This window comes from Mus musculus, chromosome 5, assembly GCF_000001635.26.
Source record: "Mus musculus strain C57BL/6J chromosome 5, GRCm38.p6 C57BL/6J".
Taxonomy (NCBI): Eukaryota; Metazoa; Chordata; class Mammalia; order Rodentia; family Muridae; genus Mus; species Mus musculus.
In genome coordinates, this window is record NC_000071.6 from 35,553,122 (window position 1) to 35,575,374 (window position 22,253).

Consider the following 22,253-nt stretch of genomic DNA (forward strand, 5'->3'; position numbering starts at 1 on the left):
CTGAGGAGACCATCTTTTGGGCCATCCAGGTGGCTCAGAATTAAGCCTGGAATGGCAAGATCAGGTTTCCCTCTTTCCTCTAAGGTCCAAAGAGTCTGAGCCTAAGACCCAGGTGCACTGTTGGCTATCCAGGGCCTTTTTATTGGATATCTCTGAGGCCATAGTCCTTGATGCTAGAATGACCTCTGGTCTCCTACTCAGTCTCAGCAGATGGTGTCCTGCCCCATGAGACCTATCTGTGCCAGCTTAAAGCCGGCCAGTGTCTGTTTCAGTGACTTCTGGGGCTCTGTCTCAGGCTTTAGGGTGCTCTCCCTGCTCCTCCAGTTCCTAATGAGCTCTCAGGATACCTGCCTGTGGGCATCACTCACCTCTGCCCCAGGTCTGGTGACTTCTTCCTGTGTCAGTCTGTATTCATCCCCAGGGACACTGTCACTTCACTAAGATGTGTACCCTCTCCCCACACAGCCCATACTTGTGAAGGCTCTATTTCTAAACCAGGCTGACTGTAGTTCTGGCATGTGAGCTTTGGGGAGGTCAGGATTCACTCACGTGGGAATAAGGTCAGGAGACTGTGAATGTGCAGTGTCCCCCAAAGCTTGTGTCTGACAGTTGGCCATGCTGCTTGGGAGGCAAGTCTAGACATGGGTGTGGCTGGCAACAAGGGGCCTCGATTCTCACTCATTGGTGCTTATATGATTTGTTTGACCAGCCTGTTCTGAGTGTGGACAGGGGCCATGGCCTGCTTCCCATCAGGAGAAATCAGCAGAAGTGACAGGGTACCTGTGTGATGTGACACAGGTGCCAGCTGGCCTGTGGTTAGTCACAAGAGCGTGGGCACAGCTCCTTCCTCAGTCTACTCTCTGCTGAGACCTCAGCCCTAGGCTATACCTTGAAGCAGCCAGGAGAGGTCTGGGCATAAAGGCCCAGCAAAATTATGTTTGTCCTACTGTTGTGCTCTGAGCCCCCATTTGCTGCCATTTGCTGCATATCAAAGGAAAAGAAACCATCGCACGAGGACCCTCTCCACCGACTCAGCCAGGTTCGTGGAGCAACTTCGGCATCATGAATGCAGTGGCCAAAGCTGGAAAGCTGGCTCGAGCACCAACCGACCTCGGGAAAGGTGGGGTCCTGGGAGATGCAGCTCCCAGTGCCCCAGTGGCTGCCCCACTGGCGAAAGAAATTCTGGAGGTCCTAGTGGACCCACGCAGCCGGAGGCAGTATATACAGGGGCGCTTTCTGGGTAAAGGAGGCTTCAGCAAATGCTTCGAGATCTCAGATACAGACACAAAAGAGGTGTTAGCAGGCAAGATCGTGCCTAAGTCTTTGCTGCTCAAGCCCCACCAGAAGGAGATGTCTATGGATCTCAATTCACCACAGCCTCGCACACCAACACTTTGTAGGCTTCCATGACTTTTTCCAGGACAGCGACTTTGTGCTTGTAGTTTTGGAGCTGTCGAAGGAGGTCCTTCCTGGAGCTGCACACGAGGAGGAAGGCACTGACAGCGCCTGAGGCCCGCTACTACTGTGACAGATAGTCCTGGGCTGCCAGTACCTGCACCGCAATCAGGTCATTCACAGGGACCTCAAGCTGGGCAACCTCTTCCTGAACGAGGATCTGGAGGTGAAAATAGGGGATTTTGGCCTGGCAACCAAAGTGGAATATGAAGGGAAATGAAAGAAGACCTTGTGTGGCACTCCTAACTACATAGCTCCTGAGGTGCTGAGCAAGAAGGGACACAGGTGGATGTGTGGTCCATTGGATTAATCATGTATACCTTGCTAGTGGGCAAGCCACCCTTTGAGACCTCAGGCCTAAAAGAGTCCTACCTCCAGATCAAGAAAAATGAATACAGTATTCCCGAGCACATCAACCCAGTGGCCGCCTCCCTCATCCAGAAGATGCTTCAGACAGACCCCACTGCCCGCCCCACCATTCACGAGTCGCTCAGTGACGAGTTCTTCACTTCGGGCTACATCCCCACCTGTCTCCCTATTACCTGCCTCACCATCCCAACAAGGTTTTCAATCGCTCCCAGCAGCCTGGACCCCAGCAACAGGAAGCCTCTCAAAGTCCTCAATAAAAGCGTGGAGAACCCCCTGCCTGACCGTCCCGGGGAGAAAGAGGAACCAGTGGTCCGGGAGACAGATGAGGCCATTGAGTGCCACCTTAGTGACTTGCTACAGCAGCTGACCAGTGTCAACGCCTCCAAGCCCTCGAAGCGTGGGCTGGTGCGGCAAGAGGAGGCTGAGGATCCTGCCTGCATCCACATCTTCTGGGTCAGCAAGTGGGTAGACTATTCGGACAAGTATGGCCTTGGGTATTAGCTGTGTGACAACAGTGTGGGGGTGCTTTTTAGTGACTCAACATGCCTCATTCTCTACAATGACGGGGACAGCCTGCAGTACATAGAGCGTGATGGCATGGAGTCCTACCTTACTGTGAGCTCCTATCCCAATTCCTTGATGAAGAAGATCACTCTCCTCAACTATTTCCGCAATTATGTGAGTGAACACCTGCTGAAGGCAGGAGCCAACATCACACCCCGGGAAGGTGACAAGCTGGCCCGGCTGCCCTACCTACGAATGTGGTTCCAAACGTGCAGCGCCATCATCCTGCACCTCAGCAACGGCACTGTGCAGATTAACTTCTTCCAGGACCAACCAAACTTATCCTGTGCCCCCTGATGGCAGCGGTGACCTACATCAACGAGGAACTTCCAAACGTATGCCTGAGCCTCCTGGAGGAGTATGGCTGCTACAAGGCCAGCTGCCTCTGCTACACCCGCCTGCACCATGGTAGACAAGCTGCTGAGCTTGCGCTCTGCCAGCAACCGCCTCAAGGCCTCCTAGGTCTCTCTTCTTTGGACTGATGCCCCTTCACTCTGCTAGCTCTGAGCCTGCACTGTGGGGTCCTGGGGGCTGCTGTTCAGTGCCCCTGGCCCTGGGGGCTGGGCAGGAGCAGGGCCCCCTTTGAAGGGGTTGCTATAAGTTATTTTGTACATGTCTGGGTGTGGGTTTACATCCGCTTCCCTGTCCTCACTCGGCCCATTGTATGAATTGTATAAATATTTCTATTAAATTGGGACTGTTCTTTTCTTAGCTTTATATATATTAAAATATGTACATCTCTCACAAAAAAAAAGAAAAGAAAAAAGAAACCACCACCCAAAGCAGGGAAGCTGCCAGGGCCCTTACCTTGTAAGTGCTCTGGAACTCACAGCAGTTCTCACCAGCAACCCTGAGCTCTAACCGTGTGGGCCACAACCATTTGAAGACTCAGAAACCAAATGGCCAAGGTGGCCATGCTCCAGTTCCTGAACAAGCGTGTTTGCAGGTCGAGCAAGCCTGGGATGGTGCTCAGCAGTCAGCCATCACGGCAGTGAGTTAGCACAGTCCTTCAGCTCTGAGCTCTCTTGCTCCTCTGATCTCATTACTCACATGGTAGGACCTGGTTTAACAGAACAGCAATGCAGCAGAGAGATAGGCATGACCACCCCCCACGAGCACTTCCCTAATCCTGCACACTCATGCAGGGGCTCTGGAAGCTATCCTCACTGAATGCAGGCCCTGCGCAGGCGAGGGAGGGAGCCCTCAGCTCATCTTGAAGGCACTTCTGTGGTGTCTTCTCCCAGAGCAACCCCGGCTTCAGCTTTGTGACCTGGAAAAGGTGGGAACCTAAGACTGTCCCACCTCTCGGTTTAGCTGTCTTAACATGGGTCTCCAGAAAAATCTGAAGCCAGACCCAACACCTCTGGGAACCTTGCCTCATGAAATTCCTGGGAACCATTAGATTTCCAGGCACCTACGGGGCCCGAGACCAAACCCTGCCTCTCAGACAGGAGGCCAGGCTGCGAAAGGGCTCTACAGCTTCTAGGCCCCTATGGACATGGGAGAAAAGGCAATTATAGGCATAGTCCATCCGAGACTGGTGACAGCACTGCCTGGGGCAGACTGTCATCACTGCTCTGGGAGCTGGGACTACTAAAGTGTCTAGGGAAGAGGTGGGAGCAAGCTGTAGTTCTCAGCAGCTGGGCCTGAGACCCATGCTGGCCACCCTGCTCTGGGATGCTGTGAAGCCCTTGGCTCTTCAGAATAACTAACTTTATTCTCACTACTCAGATGACACCAGATTGGTCATCAGAAGTACTTCTACCCCGTGGGGTTTCAAAGACTGATCCCAGGACATTTAGCTCAGATGTAGTGAGTGCTCCTTTTTGTGTAAGACTGAAAACAAATTTAAATGGAAATGATTTTTCCTGAAAGGAAAAACTGTCCAATAGCCCTGGGGAGAAGGTTCTAAAGAGAAGGATCAGGTGGAGACAATGTTCACAGTCATGCCTCGAACACCGGGTGGCTGGGAGTGACTCTGGAAGCTGTTCTCTGTAGGACTCTGATAATGACTTCAGAAAGCCCTGTGCCTCTGCTTGCAGCGATCCTGTGACCATGCTGCAGAGAGCTTCTCTGCAGAGGAGACCTGGGGCACACAGCCCCAAGAATGAGAAGGTCAGATCTGCAGAGGCTGACATGATAGCTCTGGCACCAGAGCAGTCATAAAGGGCTGAGCAGGCTCCACTGCCTGCAGACACGTCCCAGTGACTGACAGTGGCTGTGCACACCAACAGCTCATACTGAAGCCAACCCAGCCCCAGCGTGAAGTCATCAGGACAAGGGAAACCAACAGCTAGAGAACACTGAAGAGGTGACTCAGGGAGCCTGCCTCTGCTTCTTCAAGGTCTGTGACAGGCGCAGCTCTTCGGGCCCATGGGCAAAGGGGCATTGGGCAGCAGGCAGTACGCAGCCATCAGGATGGTGGGCGAAGAACCAGCAGATCCGAGTCTTGAACACTGCTGCAGACAGGTTCTGCTTGGCTTCTGGAGGCTTTCCCCTCTGCAGCTCCTGCCGCCAGTCACGGATGTGAACGCGCCCATTCAGAACTGAGGTTTAGAACAAAGAGACAAAGCCTAAGACTTTAGCTTGAGTGTCATTAGTATACAGGGATTGACAAACGCCACCTTGTGGAGAGTCCTGCCTCAGGGGACCTGGATGCACAGTGTATAGTAGTCAGGAATAGCCACAGTGGCCTGCTGAGCTTTGTCACTTCATTTTGAGGAGCCAACAGCTCTGTGTGAAACTCAGCCAAAGCAAGCAAACCTTCCAGTCCTCCCCAGTCCTGTAAAACTACCTGTAGCCAGGGTGGCGGGAGGAATAACGGTGCCTCATTGAGGAAGTCTGGCTCCCCGACTTCCAGAACTGACCGAGTGTGTGTGTGTGAATGCAGCTTCCTGTCAGCTCTGGGATCCCCTGTGCTATGGCCTCAGGGAGCCTGGCTGCTGCCAGAAGTCAATATTTCCCTTGGAAACCTGAGCGGTGCGTCCTGAGAGGACCCTAAGGCACAGGGCATGAGGAGGGGTTTGTTGTCAGGGATGGCTTGAAGCCCCCACAGTCAAGTGACACCACATGCAACTAGCTCCCTTCGGCTGAGGTTTGTCTTTCCTGAACTAAAGCCCAGGTTAGGGTCACTTCAGGACACTTAGAAAGAAATTTCTCAAAGCAGAACCTCCCACCACAGCAAAGGACTGTCACTGTGACAGAACTCTCTAAACTGTGCCCAGAGGAGCCTCAAGGGCATCTTCCTGAAGCATCAGGACACTTGTCTGTGAGTGGCCAGAAGTCTCTGTCCCTGCAGGAAGTTCTGACATGTTTGAGCAATCTGAGGTCAACAGTAGACTTGAAGCCTGCCCTCAATGCTGGCTTGGGCCTTCCCTATGGACATGGTGGCCAGCAGGAGAGCCTCCCTGGATGCTTGTGAACTAATAGCGTGTCTAGCCACATGCTGGGTCACCTGGTCAGACCAGTCAGTAAGTATAAAGTCCAAATGGGAGCACTAAGAGCAGAAGAAGCCTGCAGAGGAAGCAGCGAGGTGTCTAGTATGCACAGCATGCTAATGTGCCCAGCTTATACCAGGATGCCAGGCCACTTCCTGTCAGCCGCACAGCCCTCACTCTGGAAAGATGGTGCCAGGCACCAAGAGGGGTGGCCCTCCAAGGCACATGCCATCCATCCAAGTCAGACCACCAACAGCTCTCCTCTGGGAAATGTGCTACTAATTTACAATGGAATCATAGGAACACATTTGTTGCCTTCTCAACCCCCAACTCTTGCCTTCTGCTGGACTGCAAAGCAGCAAAGAAGGCTCCACTCAGCAGCTGCTCCACAACAGCTCTCATTAGCACATGCTGAGAACAGGGAACAGAAAGAACACCGAGGTACTCTGTCTTCTGGAGTACCAGCACTAGGGTTTCTTCTGGCCTGGACTGTCAAACCCACCGGTGACCATGGTAAGTCACCAATTCCTCTAAGCTATGCCTAAGTCCTCTAGATGAAGAGGCCACTTCAGCAGCAGATAGGAAGAAACAACCATGAAGGCCCCTGGAAGGGGCAGAGCCAAGATAGGGTCAGTTCTGATATGGCGTGGACACTATGCACGTGAGCCGACCTTAAGCCATCTGAAAGCCTAGCTTCCTGCCAGAGCCACATTAGCTTAAACCAAAACAGCACAGCAGCCAGAGATAAGCCCCAGCTTTAGCACATATTTTCTGCATGACTGCAAAGAGTGTTCACGTGACGCTGGATCCCTAGCCTTCTACTCAGAAATGATTTCAAAAATAACTGCCCCCCACCAGCAAACCGCACAGAAAAGTGGTTAACCCCATACACGCATATTCACACAAGACAGGAGAGACCATCCTTCATAAAGTCAAAGAAAACGCGAGGTGCCTCAGGCTGTAGTGTGTTAACTGATTAAAGCTTTCTAAGTAGGCATAGACCTTGGGCACTGAGTGGTTCACCTGGCCGTCTGGTGTGCGGCTCATGGTTTCAGCAGTGCCTCCAGGGGCATGGTAGGCCATTTCTGCACCTACTACAAGCAGCATTCAACCAAGTGAGGGCCAGGTAGTAGGACAGAACCATATTCAACTTCTCAAGGACAATTGGACCACCCAAGGGCAGCTGTGTAGACTCCTACAGCCATGCCCTCACATGAGAGCGCCTGACACCCATGTTCCCATGTGTACACACACAGGCAATGAGTACATACATGTTCAAATACATTGTACATGGGACAGCACACATCTATGCTCAAACATATGAGGCAGCACACACCTCATGGAAGAGGAACATGGGGTCCTCTCATCCTTGGGCCTAAGGTCTGTGGGGTGAGATTGGACCAACTTTTCCAACACCTGTGTCCCTCCATCATCATCAGTGAGTGGCCCTTTGTGGATTAAGACTGATCCCCAACCTGACTCCAAGTCCCAGGCTGTTAGGATGAGGTGCACTAGGCTGGCCTCTCAGCCTCGGATGGTGCCCACAGGGGAACGAGAACCAGTGTTGGGCTGAGAGCAGCTCATACCATCACCTAGATCCATGGAGCTCAACACTGCAGTCTGAGACACTTGACAGGGACCTTGGGCCAGTGTGCCACAGGTCCCAGAAGCAGAGACACCGTAACCAGGCTGCTCCTTCCCAGGCCACCTGGGTACCAACCGTCTGTGCTAGTCATAGAAGGCACAGTTCTCTGGGTACTGCAGCAGTCTGGTACCCAACCCAGACACACCACCCCACTGACGAAAACTCTCCTGGGCCTCCTCACTTCCAGGTTCTTCTCCTCTCCTGGGCCTCCTCACTTCCAGGTTCCTCTCCTCTCCTGGGCCTCCTCACTTCCAGGTTCCTCTCCTCTCCTGGGCCTCCTCACTTCCAGGTTCCTCTCCTCTCCTGGGCCTCCTCACTTCCAGGTTCCTCTCCTCTCCTGGGCCTCCTCACTTCCAGGTTCCTCTCCTCTCCTGGGCCTCCTCACTTCCAGGTTCCTCTCCTCTCCTGGGCCTCCTCACTTCCAGGTTCTATGTCAACCTGACATAAGCTATAGTCATTAGAGGAAGCAACCTCAACTGAGTAAATGCCTCTAGAAGACTGGGCTGCAGGCAAGCCTGTAGGGCATTTTCTTAACTAGTGATGTGGGTAGAACCATTCCTGGGTTGGTGGTCCTGGGTTCTACAAGAAAGCAGGCTGAGCAAGCCATGGAGAGCAAGCCAGTAAGCAGCACCCTTTCCACAGACTTTGCATCAACTACTGCCTCCAGGTTCTCACTGGTTTGAGATCCTATATTGATTGACTTTCCTCAATGGACTGTGATTTGTAAGCCAAATACACTCTTTCATCCCTGTAGTGGTTTGATTGGTCCAAGGAGTGACTGGTACTAGGAGGTCTGGCCTTGTTGGAGTAAGTGTGGTCTTGTTGGAAGAAGTGTATCATTGTGGGCATGTGCCTTAAGACCCTTATCCTAGCTGCCTGGAAGCCAGTCTTCTCCTAGCCATCTTCAGATGAAGATGCAGAACTCTCAGCTCCTCCTGCACCATGCCTGCTTGGATGCTGCCATGCTCTCACTTTGATGATACGGACTGAACCTCTGAACCTGTAATCCAGCCCCAATTAAATGTCATCCTTATAAGAGTTGCCTTAGTCATGGTGTCTGTTCACAGCATTAAAATCCTAACTAAGATACTCCCCAAGTTATTTTTGGTTATGGTGTTTATCAGAGCCATAACTAAGACATGGGGCATACTTTTAGGAGAGACACAACCCCCCCCCCATGAAGTAGGAGTGGCCTGTGGAGAGAGCTGGTAAGAGGACTTGGCTCCTGCAGCTCTTCTCGCCCTGTGCTATTTCTACACACTCATGAATTTACAGTGCTGTCTCTATACTCCAGGCCTGTGGGTAGACATTGTCATACTCCATTCTCCATCCTTAGACTAAACACTCCTGCAGGACAGGGACTGAGCCACAACCCATGAAGAATGGGCCCTTTTATCTCTGGAGGTATGGGATCCCTCCCAGTGCTGAAGGTATCAAGCAGAGACTAGAAGGCTCATGTCCCCAACCTGACTGATGGACTCTACAGCTCCATGTGCTTCTGGTTGCAGGTTGCAGAGGTGAACCAATGTTCTGTGGTGACACAAGATACAGCCAGCAAGCTTTGCAGCTAACCACCTTCCCTGTGTGAGGACCAGGCATCAAAGAAGCAATGGAGTCCAGGGGCATATCCTAGAAAGGAGCTGTCTGGACCAAGGCACAGGAGTCTGAGTAGAGGCTGGAGTGTGTCTAGAGAGAAGGGTAGCTATGGTCTCACCCTACAAGTTGGTGTAGGCACAGGGATTGCCACACTGTCCTCTTGGTCCTTCTGATCATCCAGGATGCCCCTGAGTATCACAACCCCCTCCCGGGGGACAGAAAGCAAGTGCTATAGACGCACAGGGAGGAACCTGCTCTGGGGACAAGCAGGAAGGGCAGTGTATGGCGACCTTAGAGATTTTACCTTCAAACACTTGATGGCTATTCTTGAGAAGGGTCTGTAGGCCTCCACACTCCCGCTTCAGCCGCTGCAGCGTCTCTGAGTTTAGTTCTGCAGCCACTTCTGCCAAGGAAAGGCTCCCTGTGGGAAAGCAGGTTTCCACAAATAGCCCAGATTACACGCCTAAACCAACAGAGACTGCTGGGTCCCAAAGCCAATCCTGAAGCTTCAAGCATGCTTCTGCTGCAGGACCCCATGAATGCAGTTTAATGAATCCCTATTATACAACCACCCCAGCCACAGAGACAGTGTGCCAGCATGCAGGACCACATGCTTCTACTCTGCAGGCTGAGCATCAAGTAAGTCTATCAACACCTGGTGGGTGGCCCAGCCACCAAGAGATATGGCTCAGAGCTGAGGGGGCAGGAACAACAGGCAAGCTTCTAGCTCTGTCTCTTGGCCAAGCTGTCAGAGCTTTGCAGGACATTGCCCACGTGAGCCAGGCACACAGGTGGGTATGGAATGGGAGGTGTGACACAGAATTGCAGATATCACAGTGAGGTCAGTCAGGGAAGGTATGGTACCCAGCACTCCTCCTGGTAGCAGGCAGGATAGGACCCAGCCCCTAGAGCCATTTCTGGCCTAGATTTGAAGGAGGGCCCATTTTGCTCATGGCTTTCTATCCCAGGCGCGGCCCGACATCCCCCCAATTCCCATCACTTCCTCTGCTACACCAGGAATCCTGCTGCACAGCACACTCAGGAGCTTCCAGACCCTGCTGTCACCCCAGTTCTGCTCTGTGTTCTTCCAGCCTTGGTGGGAAACCTTGCCTGCCTGCCTCCCTCTGCACAGACCCCATATTAGCATCTACAGAGTGTTGAGTCTTTAAGTAACTTGGCCACCTGAGCCAAGACCACTCTGGGCAGTCCTGGACACTCTCAGGATTGGTTATCTCTAAAGGGGAACATACAAGGTCCTGCCATGTCATATGTGGGAAATGAGAGGATAAAGGGAAGAAACTTGACCCAGCAGTCACAGATGAGGATGTGGCAAAGACAAGTGCTGACATTCTGCTCTGAGTTATGCTAGGGCCACCTGCACCTGTGTGGGGCAAGAACTAGGCAATGTTCTCAGCTTCAGGGGTAACCCTGGTTCTGGTCAGCAGTAGGCCCCACACCGCCCCCTGGTGGTCACAGGTGGAAGGAAGGGTGCAGCCTTTGCATGTAGCAGTACCCTATTTTGCCTGTTTTCTCTCCAATGAGCAGGTTTCAGCCAATGAACAATCAGATGCTTCTGTCTCTCCCATGACAACAGTCTTGTATTAAGGGATTGCAGAGAATGAAAGTAATGAATTTGCATTCAAAGGAGTGGGATTTGTTATACTCAGTGACCTGTCCATCTGTATCATTTCTAAGAATTGAACATGAGCAGCCCTGGCTTCCACCGTCCTCTCCTGAATGGCAGCTGCGGACAGCGTTCACTCCCACCCTGAGTGTGCTGAGCTACAGAAGACCCAGGTCCACAACGAGTAGTGAGCCTGCCTCCGCGGGCCTACCTCCTCCATTCCAGGGCTTCAGACTCCTGGCTTCAGAGTTTCCTGTGTTGAACTTCTTTCTATCTAACAACAAGTTTGCCACCTGCAAAACCACTTGGTCAACGAAGTCTCGAGGGAGGGCTGCACAATTCCTCACACGCTCGGCCTTTTCTCTAGGGCAGAACCCAGGCACCCAGAGTCCTGGGGCTGGGGCTCCAGCTCCTCGCTCAGCAGCCAGGCCCTCCAGCACGCACTCAGACCCAGCATTGACGGTCCTGCAACTGTCCTGGAGACCAGCGTCATGAGCAGCAGTCTGCGGTGCAGAAGGTGCATGTGCCCCTCCAGGCCGGCTCTGTGGATGGCCCTGTCTGCTGTGCAGGTATCGCGTTCTCTGCTCATCCATCCAGACCTCTGCAGAAGGCGGGTATGTTCTGGATTTCCCAATGAGGCAGACCTGTGTTTGAAGAGACATTGGATTTCAACACTGCTGGAACACTCTTGTGCTGAAGTACAAATTATACCAAAGTTTTAGAAATCTGTCATGAGAAGAAAGAAATCCTTATTTTAAGCCTTTTGGTTTTATTAGGGATGGAATCCAAGGCCTAGTGCATGCTGGGAAGCCTTCCCCTCAAGAATACCCTTAGCCCCAACCTCCTTATTCTTCTGAACAGATATCAACAGAAATTATTTAAGAATATCAACAATAAAAAGCTAATGAGGACTGTGGGTGCAGACATAGGAAGGCGCAAGTTAGCTCAGGGCTCTAAATGCTGCGCTCTGGGTGGTCCTTACTGAAGCAGCCCTGGATCCAGGGATGGCACAGCTTACCTTCGAAGGTTTCTGGGAGTCTGTGAGAGAGTGAGCTGTGTGCTAACCAGTTAGCATGACATTCAGTGCAATGTAAGTGCCCAGTGCATCTAGGGAACTTCCTTCACACTCTTCCTCTGATCGTTAACTCCAAAGTTAAGAGTGCACACCAGCAAGGGAGCCAATGGAGTTCTATTAAGGCCACCCAGCCCTACCATGCACTCTGGATTTGGAGTGGAGCAGCATCTGATGTGTCTGGTCCCCACCTGCTGGGTGTCTGCCCAGCACTTGCCAGGCACCATGCATACCATACAACTGCAACACCGGATCAGAGACCGTATGAGCTTCCTGGTTATTAGTGACAAGCAGTAAAACTTCGGCTGTGAAACACAAGTCTCTGCCACCCCAGACTGCCACCTTAGCCTGCTCAGAGGAGCAAGACTTGCCCACACAGACACCACTTGGGGGGAAAGCTCCAGCCTGAGGATGGGCCCTGAAGGACTCCAGGAAGAGCAACAGAGCTTCCTGGCCCTGAACCTGCTCTGCACATACCCGCTTAGTAGAAGGAATCCTGAGGCAGTCCTCCTGCACGTGGAAGCCACAGGAGAGCCCCACCTCCAGCACAAAGTCCAGATACTCTCGGTACTGTGTCTTCCTGCTCTGCTGCCGCTGGTATCGCCCCACAAAGTCGAAAAAACAGCAGGGCAGGACAAAGAAACGACAGGTGTAGGAAGACCTGAAGAAGAAGGAAGCCGAGGACATCTTCAGGAGCCCAGCAGAGACCCACGAAGACCCAAGTAGCCCAGCCAGACCCAGGTAGACAGGGTCACCACAGCATGCACAAGCAGCACGAGACAGTTCCCAGGCTGTTCCTGGCAATTCTTACATCTACTAATGAGCAATTAGTAGATGCTTTATTCCTGACTTCCTTGCCTCCATCTTCAATGTGCTGGGGTAAAAGCATAGCCATCATAATGGGAATCTTTCCCATGGATCTCTAAAAACTATGCAGCACATCATATTTCTCAATAAAATTGAACAATAAAAGATAATTTTCCCTGCAGTTACTCTGGCCCACTGACTTCAGCTCTCTGGAGCTGGAACTTCAGGTAGGAATCAGAAACCAGGACTGGAGTGGAGCTAGAAGCATGACAAACTCCACGAGTTCTGGTGGTGGGAGAGGCCCAATATAAGAGTAAGGGAAGCGGGGCTGAAGGCACAGGCAGTGCCTCAGACTCCTCAGAGTAGTCTGTGAGGTGCAGACTGCTGCAAAGGGTCTGCCTAAGCAAAGATTGTCCCTGGAAGCCAAACCCTCCAAAATCAGAAGAACAGTTTAAAAAAAAAAAAAAAGCACACATCTTTCAACATGGGCTAAAATGCCATAGAGATGATACAGTTGGGATCAATGTTGACCAACAGAACATGGGAGGAGCCATGTGTGTGGTTTAGGTTTTCTAACAGGCACAGTTGCAAAAGAAAGCAGGTAGATTTAAATGTGTTCAGTACATATGTCGTCATTTCAACACTCCTGAGTTACCATGTCAGGGCCGCAGCGGCTGAGTGCTATCAAGGACACGTGCATAGGAACACAGCCACCCGCCTCTCCTGCTCACCTGGCTGCAATGACAGGGATCCAGGGGGTGAGCTCATCAGAATGGTTACCAATCAGCCAATCAACACCAGGGAACAGGGTCTCGTCACTCGGAGTGATGGAGCCTTCCTTAAGAATGTCACACGAGTTGAACCAGTCAGTCCGTGCTCCAGAAGCCCTGGGCCACAACCCATGCACTCTAGCACTCTGCACAGTCCACCTACCACATGATCCCCCCAGGCCTCCTCTGTGCCCAGCTCACTAAAAGAAGGTGACTACTCTGCCCATAGTTGGTCCCCAAGGACATAAATCACTGGCAACTTTTTGAGTCCCTCAAAGCAGCACTTTTCTGATGACAAAACTTGTTTCCCTGCATAAACATAGAAAGTATCCAACAGAGAGACAGCTGGTGACTGGGAGTGAGCCCACACAGTTCTAGGCTATTCTGTCACTATGGTCAGGGCCCTCTCAGCAGTGACACCTCACCCACGCTGTCCTTCTTAAGTTTCTGTAAACCATCCTTCCTGGTGGTCAGCAGCCAGGCTCAAATGAATGAGCCCTCCCAGCAGGAGGGTCCTAGCTACCGAGGTGCCGGTGGTACAGCTTACGTAATGCTAAGACACTGAACATACACAGTCCAACTGCCAAGTACATAACCACACAGGAAAAGCAAACCTCTAGCACTCTGCACGTATATTTGCCCATTTGTCTTCATGAATCAAGAACTTTCACTCTGGATTGCCATTACCAGGCCACAGGGGCCTGGAAACCAGACCTGCTTTACAAAAGGCCTTCTGAATACAACAAATTGCAACCACCACATTCTATGTGCAAACTTAAGACAATCTGAGATCACCTCCGAATTGTACTCACAAGACATTCCAAAAAATGAACAGGGATTGGAAAGATGCTTAAACCACAATGGATGGGATTTCTAGACAGAGCTATCAGAGAAATCCCACTATTGCAGCTGGAAATAAACTATGAGCACACAATAAACAGCAGCACACAACTTCCATCAAACCCTCAGGGCCACAGGCTCAGGCAGAAAGTGCAACACAACACAGTTGGCTTCCAGCTCACACACTCAATGCTATCACTGAGGTTAGACAGGGTTCCCACGTCAGGTGACTTGTGGAGGGGGCTGAGGCAGGTGGTAGAGATCCCTGACAAACAGCTCAACCTCTATACAATTCCTGAAAGCCCTTCCTTCACACCAATCAGCGCTTCCTATAGTGAGAACTTACTACTGTGTGGTGGTTTGAATATGCCCATGGGAAGTGGCACTATTAGGTGTGGCCTTGTTGGAGGAAGCGCATCACTGTGGGGTTGGCTTTGAGGTCCTATGCTAAAGCTCTGCCCACTGTAGCAGTGAGCCTCCTCCTGGCTGCCATTAGATAGAGATGCGGAACCCTCAACTCCTTCTCCAGCACCACGTCTGCCTGCAGGCTGCCATGCTTCCTCTATGATGACAATGGACTGAACTTCTGAACCTGTAAGCCAGCCCCAGTTAAATGCTGTCCTTTATAAGAGTTGCCTTGGTCGTGGTGTCTCTTCAGAGCAATAAAACCCTAAGACACTGGGACAGTTTAAAGTTCCCACCAAGCAGAAGGCAAGCCCCAGGGAGCCAGTAATGCTGACATCTGTTGACTGTACGTCTCACACCCAGCATGGCCTGCACATCCACCTCCAGGGCTCGCTCTGCACCTGCCAGCTTACAGTCCTGAGACTGGACTACAAGTTCATTCTTTTTGGAGACAAGGTGTCACTATTTAGCACCAGCTGGATTGGAACTTGCTCATGTAGACCAGGCTGGCCTAGAACTCAAGAGATCCTTCTGCCTTTGCCTCCCAAGTGTTGAGATTAAAGACGTGTGCCACCATGCCCAGCCCTAAAAAAATGTCTCGATTTTCTTCCTTTTTTAAAGGAAAGAAACCCAGGTTGGTGAACTAAGCTGATCCCCTGCCTCTTCCTCCCAAGTGTCAGAATTACAGGAGTTCAGCAGGTTGCTTGGCTAATTTTCCTGTAACCTGAAACTACAAGCAATCATGAATCCCTGGGAAAACAACCATGAGTACAAAAGGGAAAGTTGAGGGGCTGGCAATGAACTCCCTACCCCTCAAGCCTTTGTCATATTATCCCAACTTGAAGAGGAGATGAGACGACAGAAAATGCAACCGTCTCTAAAGCTGTACTTTCTGCTGCAGACAGAGCAATAATGGCAGCGTGTGAGGCAGCATGTGGGGCAGACAGGTCTAGTGGCAACTGTGGCCAGCGTGTGGGACACTAGGGGATAAATCTGCCAACAGCTGACTCTATGGGACAATTCTTGCTGGACTGGGGTAGGGGTCGGAGCAGTACCTCCAGCTGAGTTTGGGGTCCATACATGTCCCAGATTTTTCTTCTTCGGATATCAATCCCTCTACCTGGGTGCTGAAATGATAAGTTTTGAAATTATGGGTTAAGTTGGACCACTACAGTAAGTTAGTAAAAATACCAAATCTATAGGCACTGCCACTGCCACATAGAAAGGGCCACTGGCATCTGTGGGAGGCACAGCTCTCAACTCCTGGCATCACTGCACACCTGCATGGCTGGTGAGAACTTGCACCCCACCAGCAATCACCATAGACCTTCAAAAGGGACCTTAGCCTGTGTCCTAAGAACACCTCCAAGGCCAGTGCTCAGGGGACATGACAGGGAAGGCAAGCTTGTCATCAGCCTATCAAGGTCCCTGCACCTTGACTGCAACCTTATTCTTCCCCAACTTGGGCAGAGAGCCATGGAACCTTCCTATCACCTCTATACTCAGTCTCTAGGTCCTCAGGGATGCCACTGCAAATGCCCTTGTAGACACACAGGAAAGCGACAACTTCCCAGGCTCTGACCTAGGCTGACTCTGAGCCAGGCTGCAGCATCAAGAAATGTTGTTGGGGCTGGAGAGATGGCTCAGCGGTTAAGAGCACGGACTGCTCTTCCAGAGGTCCTGAGTTCAATTCCCAGCAACCACATGGTGGCTCACAACCATCTGTAATGGGATCAGATGCCCTCTTCTGATGTGTCCGAAGACAGCTACAGTGTATTCACATACATGAAGTAAAGAATTTAAAAAGAAAGAAAGAAAGAGAGAGAGAGAGAGAGAGAGAGAGAGAGAGAGAGAGAGGGAAGGGAGAGGGAAGGAAAGGGAAAGGGAAAGGGAAAGGGAAAGGGAAAGGGAAAGGGAAAGGGAAAGGGAAAGGAAAGAAAAGTTGTTGTAGCTGGGTATAGCTGAATACAGTGGGTCAGAGACAGATAGGTCTCTCTGAGTTTGGGCTAACCTGGACTATATAGCAAGTTCTAGGCTAGTCAAGTTACACACTAAGACACTGCCTTAAAATAATTAAAAACAAACAAACAAACAAAAAAGAAACATGGGGACCCCTTTGCCCAACCCAGAGAAATCTTGTGAAAAGGCATCAGAGCTATGCTCACCCCCTCGTTGCTCAAGATGTGGACCAGAAGGCCATTTCCACACCCCAAGTCCACGAAAGACTGCTTGGTGGTGACTCCCTTCTCAGCCCTTTCCTCTTCCCATAGGATCTGAGGAAAGATCAAGGTAAAGTCAACTCACTGCTGACTCATTCTGCTCCAGAACAATCCTAACAGGGTAAAGCCACACCTGTGAGCCCAGCTCCGTGGGAAGGTAAGGCAGGACGACTGTAAGCTCAAGGCTTGCCTGGAAGACATGGTGGGATCCTAGCCCAAATTTTAGAAAAGGAGTTGGTGATGAATGGCTCAGTGGCAGAGCACTTGCCTAGCATGTGTAAGGCCCTGGGTTCCAGACCAAGGGTCATAAAGAAAAAGAAAAGGACCCAAATGCTAAAGGCACTGGGGGATGGGAACTGGGGGTGGAGTAACTTCTTCCAAACCCCAGGGCTCCCAGGAAAAGTGACACAAATAAGCAGCACACATGGGGTCTTTGACCCCAGGGACACTACGCATGCCACCTCCCCCCGCCCCCATTTCCCCTGATGTTGTATTCATTCAGGACTGAGGTACAGTTTAGCGGTACCCATGGTGAGCTCAGCACATATAAGGCCCTGGTCTCCACCCACTAGAAAAAGAGTATCTATATTTACACCCAGTGGTCATCTGTAGGCATCAGCATGTCAAGGTGACTCAGTGTTTCTTCATACTTTCTCCTCATCCTTTAACTTCTACATGCCTTGACAACCAAAATAACTCTGTTTTCCAAACTGAGAGAACTACAAGTTAAAGGGAAACGGGGAAGCTCTAGTTTAAACACTGTATAGATAAGAAAATCAAAAGTGCTGAGAAAAGAAGTGCTCACTTCAGCTGGCCGGCTAGCAAGTTAAGGACAGATTAGGGGAGAGAGGCCCAGACCTCAGCTGGATGGCACTAGATTGTTGGTGCCTCCAGTGACAGCTGTTCCTCGATGACTGACTCCTGCCCGTCTGCCCTCCAGCTTCCTGATTCACACGTGCTCTGTGCTCGTGCAGGAGTCAAGCAGGATGTGAAGGCATTTCATAGCGGGGGCCAAACACAAGTCCTGACTTGATGAATGTCCCACCCCCAACCAGTAGCATCTTCCAGAGGCAAGCTTCACACACTCCATGTGAATGTGAACACTGAGAGTTTTCTTACCAGCAGATACGTAGCAATGGCCACATCTTCATAGACAAACTTTTCAGGATCTGTTACTTCAGGCCAAACCTAAAATGTGTTCAGAGAATATGTAAATAGCTCTAAAATCAACAACTTAAATATCTCTAAACAGCCTGGGTCAAACCAAACTAATCACATAATAAAGGCACTTGCATTTCAAAGGCAAGTTCACAGTTGGTTGCTTGCTATAAGTACTTTATACAAACACAGTTATTACACTGCTTGTAAAGGACAGATTGTGTCCTGCACAAAGTGATCCGAAATCAACGATATAGTTTAAGATGTTAGTCACAGAAAAGTCAGCTTATCTGGGTAGAGACAATGACTAGTGAAATGAGGGAGAAGGCAGGGCTAGGCAGGTGCCTCAGTGGGTAAAGTGCTTGCTTTGCAAGCCTGGGGATCAGAGTTCAAATCCTTAGTACCCACATAAAAAGCCATGTATGGTTATGAGGGGCCCTGTAGTCCCAGCCCCGGGTCAGTGGAAATAGGAGGTGGCTGGGGCTTGCTGACTGCCAGGCTAGCTCCCGGTTCAGTGTAAAACCCTCATGATGGAGCAGGCCACAACTCTGCATGTGCGTGCACAGGTCCATGCACTCTCACACACATACTCGTGCAAGCACTCAGATGAAGAAATGCTGAGAGTGGTACAGATGCCCACAGACTGGCTCAGGGCCAGGCTCTGCTGATGATAGGCAGGACAGTTAAGACACCTTGAGAGTCACGGGAGAGATACAGTGAATTACGCAATGCATAAACCACGCCCTGGGAACAGCTGAAAACCAGGAGTACTTCCTTAAAGGTAGAGTTCCAGGGGGACAGAAGACCTTCCCAGGGCCAGGGTCTTCAGGGGAAGGGAGCCCAGCTGTTGTACAGATCTGAACCATATCTTTATAATGAATCACTGAGGCGCCAAGCCTGCGGCTTTGGCTACTTTGCCTTATAATGCAAGGACTAACTCCAAGTTTGTGTTATCATGAAGAACAGAGCTTTTTTAACTATCTGAGAAATAGCTTTAAGTTAATGAGGCCAGGGCTGAAGAGACAGCCCAGTGCTTGAGGACTTACTGCTCTTGCAAAGAACCTGAGTTTGTTCTCAGCACGGAGGTCAGGCAGCTTCCACCACTGCCTGTAAGTCCAGCCTCAGGAGAATCTGACACCCAGTTAAGTCTCTATGGGCAACTGCATACACACGAACACATCCCCACACACAGACACACACATAAATAAAAAAATTAAAATAATTTCTTTTAAACTGGCCAGATCCACAGGGTGGCACATTCCTAGCACTTGGAGGACAAGGCAGAAGGACCGTAAGTTTCAGGCTAACATGGGCTACATAGAGACCTTCTCTCAAAAAAACAAAATGAAATTTAAACACAATGTAAACCTTATAATATGGTAACTAACACATGTTTATTGATTTTTTTTTTTTAGATTAAAATTCCCCTTTTGAGTTCTTGAAAAATGTGAAAAAGTTTACTTCTGGTTTTAAAATTGTACTCAAACATGTGCTTGGTTTACACTATCTGTACCCAAAGTTGGATTTCATTGTGGTACCCACAGGCAACAGGGTCTCCCTGGTAGGCATTGGTTAATCACTTGTTAAATGAGGGGACCACGGACACGCCGCTAGCATTACCTTTACCATGTCTCTGTATTTCTCTTTGAGCTCCTGGTACATCCTGCTATAGCGCAGGATAGACACCAGGGAAAGTGTGCTTTTAAACTCGCTCTTCCTGTTCTCCACCGCCCACCTGGCCAGCTTGGACAGCAGTTCTTCTCCGAGCCAGGCAGGCTTAGGATAGACAACACCATCTGAATGCCATCTCTCTGGACAGAAAATTAAAACAGATATGAACCTTCAAAAATAAGAGAAATACCAATGAGAATGCTAGCTTCAATCCTTAGTCCTAAGTGACATGTTCATTTTCCCAGAAGGGAGGAGCAACTACAGCATTCTTTCAATGTGTGTATGTGTATGTGTGTGTGTGTGTGTGTGCATGTGCATGTGTGTGTGTGTGTGCGTGTTGTTGTTGCAGGTATCAAACCCAAGACCTCGCTAAGGCACAAAATGGGCAGGTGTTCTACCACTGAATGACAAACCTGTACTTTATAAGAGGGACTCTAAACTATGACAGGATATTCCACCCCCTACTCTGGACCAAGATACACAAATAGCAGTATGATAATCGGATAGAGCTCATGTGAATTTGGTCTAGATAAAAAGTCCCCTAAAGGCTCCTATGTTGAAGGCTCAGTCCCCAATTCAGCTGAGTTTAAAAGTGGAACCTTGGGGAGGTGACTGGACCATGACAGGACCAACCTCATCAACAGGCTAACTCGTAGATACACTCAGCTTAAGGGACATTGGCGGTGGTGGGGACTTAGAGGGTGAGTGAGGTTTTGTTGGAGTAAGCAGGGAGTTGTGTTGGCGGTGGGCTTTTAAGGGCAGATTTTGTCCATGGTCCCTTATGCTCCTAGTTCCTCACTACAGGCCCCAAAACCAAAGAGGGAATGATCACAAACTAAAATATGATACCCGTTTAAAATTATACACATACATCTATATCTGTGTGTGTGTGTGTGTGTGTGTGTGTGTGTTTAAAAGACAGAGGACAGCTCACAGAACATGTGGGCTCTAGGGATCAAACTCAGCTTGTAAGATTTGAAACGAGCACCTTTATGCACAGTCATCTCACTGGCCCTCAAGCATCCTTAAGTTGACTCCCTTGGGTATTATGCAACAGAAAGCTGACTAACAGAGTACCCCAGCTAGTTGCTGTACACCCCTACCGGCATATGGAATATAGAGATCAAGGACTCTGGCTACATTGTGATCCCCAATCCAGTACCAGCGCCAGGAACCAGCAGAGTGGTGACTATAGTATACATCTGAGATCAGCCAACCAACACAAGACCTTGGCTCTTCTGTACCCCAGAATCTTCCAGTTGACTGCTGATAGGACATCCGGGATGGGCATCACATAGTGGTGCAACAGCAGCGTCCAGCTCTTACCATTCTCCTTCGTTGTGATGGAGATGGAGTTGATACACGTTGCTCGTTTTAACCTCCAAATTCCCCTCATTATCTTCTTCCAAGGGCAAAAAGGTGACACTCCCACTGGAGACATCTGAGGGGGAAAGACAAGGCTATCAGGTCATAACTGCTCTAAACGGATCCCTTGGAAGTAGAACTGAGCAGCGATGGACAGGAGAGTAATGCTTTCCAGTCCTTAGTGGCTGTCCAGCACTGGGGAGAGGGCTCTACACTTTGGACACACCATTATAGCTAGCACTTAGACAATACAAGGCCAGAGCTGGGTGGTGGGTGGTGTGGCGCTCCTTTAATCCCAGTACTTGGAAGGCTGAGGCGGGTGTATCTCTGTGAGTTCGAGGCCAGCCTGTTCTACATAGCGAATTCCAGGCCATATAAGGCCCTGTCTCAAAAAGCGAACGCTTTTCAGTCTGTTTGCGCTCTTCCCACTACTCTCCTACCTTGCACTACCAGTTCTTTCTTCGGCTCTGTGAGTGGGGAGTGCGGGCTCGCTTTCGGGATGACAGTCCTGAGAATCAGGTCGAGCTCCTGCGCGGCTTCAGGCTGAGGACCCAACGAGGGGCCACAGAGGAAGGCCAGCATTTCCGGATTGGCGTGGACGAGGCTTTGGGAGACTCGGTCCCATAGCGAGTTCAGGTCAGCCGCGGGAGCGGTGCCTTCGCGGCTCGCCCTAGGTCCCGACTCTGGCTCTCCTTTAGGAGAAGCCTGTCCGGGTTCCCTCTCCAGCCCGTGTCCCTGTCCCTGCCGCGGTCCACACTCCGCCTGGGCGTGGGACCGCAAAGTTCTCCCGCGGGCTTCCATGCGGGCGCCGCACAGCCTCTTGTTGGCCACCTGTGGCCTCTCCAGCCACACGGTCACGGCGGCCCAGAAGCCTGCAGGTAGCAGGGCATCAGGATCGCTTAGCCGCACTCTACCCAGCTCCTCCATGGCTGCGCGCTCGGCGCGTTGGGATGACGCGACCCGGAAGCGCATTGACTCACGGGAGTTAGAGCCTGGACCCGGAAGGCCATCCCTTTGTCCTTTTTGCTGGGCGGTAGCTTCGGAGCCGCTGGCGGAGCCTGGGACGCGGGAGGAGCAGAGTGTGGGCCGCAGTGGATACAGCCTCCTGGGGTCCTCAACGACTGAATGTACAACCCCTTCTCTGCTTGCTTTCTTGCTTGGAAATAAGAGCTCCCAAGCGGTACATCCGATTCGTGCCCCCTAAATGAAATTTTGCCCCCAGAGGTTCCACCTCTCACGACAAAGCTAATAATACT

The 22,253-nt window shown here is 50.9% G+C and overlaps 1 protein-coding gene and 1 pseudogene across 2 annotated transcripts; one reads left to right on the forward strand and one right to left on the reverse strand.

Annotated features, from left to right (window-relative positions):
* On the forward strand, positions 1,014-3,131 carry Plk-ps1 (polo like kinase, pseudogene 1; annotated as a pseudogene).
* Positions 3,087-21,959, reverse strand: Trmt44 (tRNA methyltransferase 44). Of its 2 annotated transcripts, none has more exons than XM_006504193.2 (11): positions 21,438-21,959; positions 20,959-21,073; positions 19,582-19,772; positions 17,923-17,991; positions 16,750-16,857; positions 15,640-15,711; positions 13,301-13,407; positions 12,240-12,423; positions 10,902-11,334; positions 9,371-9,487; positions 3,087-4,934 (listed from the first exon to the last, which is right to left on the reverse strand). In XM_006504193.2, exons 2-11 carry the CDS (start codon positions 21,071-21,073, stop codon positions 4,705-4,707), a joined length of 1,626 nt encoding a protein of 541 aa, XP_006504256.1. In that variant the 5' UTR covers positions 21,438-21,959; the 3' UTR covers positions 3,087-4,704. The 2 variants fall into 2 exon arrangements, with proteins under 2 accessions (XP_006504256.1, NP_084484.2); NM_030208.3 differs by having other exon boundaries at positions 3,088-4,934; positions 19,582-19,801; positions 21,438-21,949.
* Between the last annotated feature and the right edge of the window lie 294 nt (positions 21,960-22,253).

Bases quoted from the DNA above. Each gene is read 5' to 3' on its own strand.
- Trmt44 (NM_030208.3), bottom strand. From the start codon at position 21,924: ATGGAGGAGCTGGGTAGAGTGCGGCTAAGCGATCCTGATGCCCTGCTA. The intron at 12,424-13,300 runs GTGAGCAGGAGA...CTTCTTCTTCAG, and splicing joins ATCCCTGTCATTGCAGCCAG to GTCTTCCTACACCTGTCGTT. The intron at 9,488-10,901 runs GTAGGCCCGCGG...GCTTTCCCACAG, and splicing joins GAAGCCCTGGAATGGAGGAG to GGAGCCTTTCCTTGGCAGAA.